Source organism: Sceloporus undulatus, chromosome 1, assembly GCF_019175285.1.
Source record: "Sceloporus undulatus isolate JIND9_A2432 ecotype Alabama chromosome 1, SceUnd_v1.1, whole genome shotgun sequence".
Lineage (NCBI taxonomy): Eukaryota > Metazoa > Chordata > Lepidosauria > Squamata > Phrynosomatidae > Sceloporus > Sceloporus undulatus.
In genome coordinates, this window is record NC_056522.1 from 315,077,832 (window position 1) to 315,081,584 (window position 3,753).

The 3,753-nt window shown below is 39.1% G+C and overlaps 1 protein-coding gene across 1 annotated transcript; it reads right to left on the reverse strand.

The window, feature by feature from the left end:
• Positions 1 to 823: 823 nt before the first annotated feature.
• LOC121926689 (disintegrin and metalloproteinase domain-containing protein 20-like) lies at positions 824 to 3,046 on the reverse strand. The gene has a single exon (XM_042459872.1). It carries the CDS (start codon positions 3,044 to 3,046, stop codon positions 824 to 826), a length of 2,223 nt encoding a protein of 740 aa, XP_042315806.1.
• Positions 3,047 to 3,753: the final 707 nt, after the last annotated feature.

Below are 3,753 nucleotides of genomic sequence, written 5' to 3' on the forward strand. Positions count from 1 at the left end.
GTAAAAAATCATTTGAATGATATTTCAAATGATCTGAAATACTAGAGATTCCTTGGAAAACTTCCATTATTGGTGTGACAGTGTCATAGGTTTTTTACCCCAGCTGATTATTTCACACGATGAAACAGTTGAATACATACTGATGAAGAGACATGTTGACAGAAATTAATGCAAAGTGATGATTGAAAATTTGATTCTTTTTCTGCACTGATGAGAACTGGACTGATGTTATACCCATATTGGATTGAAGATGTTTATATGTACTATATGTATTTTAATATTTGGGCTTCCAGTATTTAAGTTGTGCCTTTTACATTCTAACATATATAATTGGTATAATTACAGATAATTCTATGTTTTGTCCTTCAAATATTAATGTTATCTATATCTTTTGATGTGTTCACATGAAAACACTAGAGTATCATAACTTTCTTTCTGACAGATATTGGGGGATTTGATTGCAATCCTGTATTGATGCAGAAAATATTAAATTGTGGTTGGTTACATACACAAAATCTGTTTATGTAGGTTTTAGGGGGGAAATCTGAGAACTGGGCTTTTGTATAGTGTATGTTTCAGGGATACATCCTCCCATGGGGTAAATGGATAGATTTTTTTATGAAGTATAGAATGGAGAGTCTCAATATATATTTGATTGGCCCAAGAATCTTATAAACCAATGAATCTAGAAAAAAAATTCATTAAAAAGACAGCTTTAAAAATAATACTCAATACTTGCACTCTCAAATGTATATCAGCAAAATATTGTCCACTATTTTCTGTGCTTACATTTGACATACTGGGCATTAGTCACTACTTTTGTCTACTGTGCGATTTCTTCCTGACTTAAATCTGTTGGGTGATATCTTGTCCTCAGCCTTCTAAATTGATCTATCAACCTGTTCCTAAAATACACTATCACGCCTGCCCACACAACAGCAATAGAAGAAATATATACAATTCCTACAATAATTACTATTCTCGCAAAACTCATATTATGCTTCTTTGGTGGAGGGGGTCCACTGTCAATGCTGCCACCATAACCTTTATTTAGACAGTCAGGAGGGGCCCAGCCATAATTACAGTGACAATGTTTGTGTGTGTTGCATACTCCCCGATTATGACATTTGGTGACATTGCAGTCATATTTCAAGAGGGACACATTCACACATTGTCCTTCAATACATATCTTATCAGTGCCACATGAGGTGCCATCTTTCACTGCTCCAATATCAGCTGCCTCCTTTCCTTGGTGAACTGTACCCCAGCACTGAACCTTGTCAGCATATGAGTGAATGATAGTGTTCTGTTTTCCTAAAGAAGGCAAGATATCCACATCATCACATTGAATTCGGCCACATAGAATATTCTCAGCATTACATTTGTTATAAGCTCCATTTCTAGCTCCACAGTTACCAAAGCGATCACCTTTAGCATTAATCTTTTTGAAGCAACTCTCCGAAGCAACTCTCGCCTTCTTGCCAAAAATAATTTTACACTGTTCATTATGAGTAGTGCAATTCCCATGATAACAAAATGTGCCATCACTGCATGGGGTACCATCTTGCACATAAACATCATCAGGACACCACTCTGAAGTCCCATTACAGTACTCAGGAAGATCACAAATGCCAGTCTTCTCTCTGCAAATAGATTGAGCTGGAAGATATTGACACTTGGCACAGCAGTATCCAGAAGCACAAGAAGCACCTGAACGCAACATACAATTATACTGGCAACATGGATCTGATTCACATTCAACTTTTGAACCACAGTCACATTGTTCTGCATTTTCCACTACTTTGTTTCCACAGTATTTGAATGTATATTTTTTTTCTGGTTGAATTAGCAGGCACGGTGAATTCCTTAGTTTCAAATAATCTTTATAACTGCAATTACTGAACATATCACTGTGCTCCTGGTATGGGGCCATAATGCAACTGTGCTGATTACTGCGCTGATTACACTCACAGTATGCTTTATCATGTTTCATGCCAAGAACATGTCCTAACTGATGAGCAAATGTGTTAGAAAAATGAAACAAACTGGAAGTCTCATAGGATTCAACAGCAGATCCCCAATTCTTATCACAAATTGTTCCTAGATATGCCAATCCAAGCATAGTTCCAAAGGTCTTATATACAAATAAGTGACCAACATCATTCTCTAGACGTTGAGCAAGGGAGTCTCTTCTCCAATGTGTGAATGACAATAGTGTGTCATTTATGGTGTCAGAAATTTTTATGAGATTTTTTATGGACCAGATCTCAAGTCCAGCTATAGACAACTGAAGAGGAAGTGGGTCATACAATGAATTTGCAGTGTGCACAACATCTAGAACTTGTAGTGCAGTAAGTGTTTCATTTTTGTCAAACTTCACAAATCGTTCATGCTCCACTACAACAGCCACCTTCACATATCTAATGTGTCTCCCCCAGCTTCTTCTGGAATCAACATTTGCCACAGCATTCTCTAAATTATACATCATGGACTCTTGTCGTTTTTGCTCTTCCTCTGTTAGGCCACACATCATATGAACTGCATCTTCCTTCTCTTCCAAGCGATACACCACATGTTGAAAGATATCAGATGTCCAAACAGGCTCAATTTGATATATCTCATCGTCTAATCGCAGGACACCCCTGAGTCCTCCTGAACAAGTGCTGAGTGTGACCAGTGAAGAAGGTTTACCCTGCACAGCACCTTCATAAAAGCAGTCATCCCTGATGAATGGATAGTCCACCTGGAGGTCCCCAATTTTATTGTAAGTGAAGACAGGGAAATGCTTAGGGACCAGACCCCATTTCTGCATCAAATACAGAATATGGTTTTTTCCTTCAATCTGCAAAAGATAGGTGACTCCTTGATATTCTTCTTTTCCATATCTGGGAGCCAGTTTCCTTGGGATGGTCACCTCATAAGAGGCATATCTAAAGCCTTGCGGTGGTGTCAGCTCTGACATCTCCATACTCAAAAACATGATGAGCAGCCAAGATAGAGTGCTTGCCCTTTTCCCATCCAGAGGAAGGAATCCCACGAAATACATCCTCTGGAATCTTACTGTAGAAAGGCAAACACACTGACAAGAGAGAAGCAAAGTTGGGATATGGCTTTATGGGAATTAGTAGAGGAGGATTCTGTACATAGCAACAGCCAATGGGGCTTTCTTTGGAATGGGGGCGGAGCTTGGATGATCAAGAATAGAACAGAACAACAGTGGCTGGGTGAGAACAAAAAGGGGCTTCAGAAGTATCTGGCTGAAAGAGCTACAGTAAGAAAAGATATTTTTGATGGGACGCTCTTATGAAGATTAGCCTTGGTACTCTTTTTAAAAGTACAATCCTTTCCCCTTGATTCAAGATGAGTGCCTAGCTAAGGGCATTGGATGCAAAGGACAGAGCAGGTGTCAAATGCTGATCATCCTCTGGTGTAGAATTGGTGGGTTACTGCTTATCGATGATTGGTATAGACCCTCCAAATGTATGCTACTGCCACCCTCTGTCCCAGAGTTAACCAACTGGTATGGGGACAATATTTCACCCTCATGTACTCACAGTAGAACATGCCATCAGATATTTGGCCAATGTAGTAACTTAGGGATTGTACTTTCTGATTTGTTTGATTGTTTTGTTTGATTTCTAACCAGATTGGGTTGGGGATACTGGGAGGTTAGAGGGCATTTCCTTTACTTCAAGAATGTGATTGACCATTTTGATGTGTGTGTCTCCCCCCGCCTGCTCACACACATTCTTA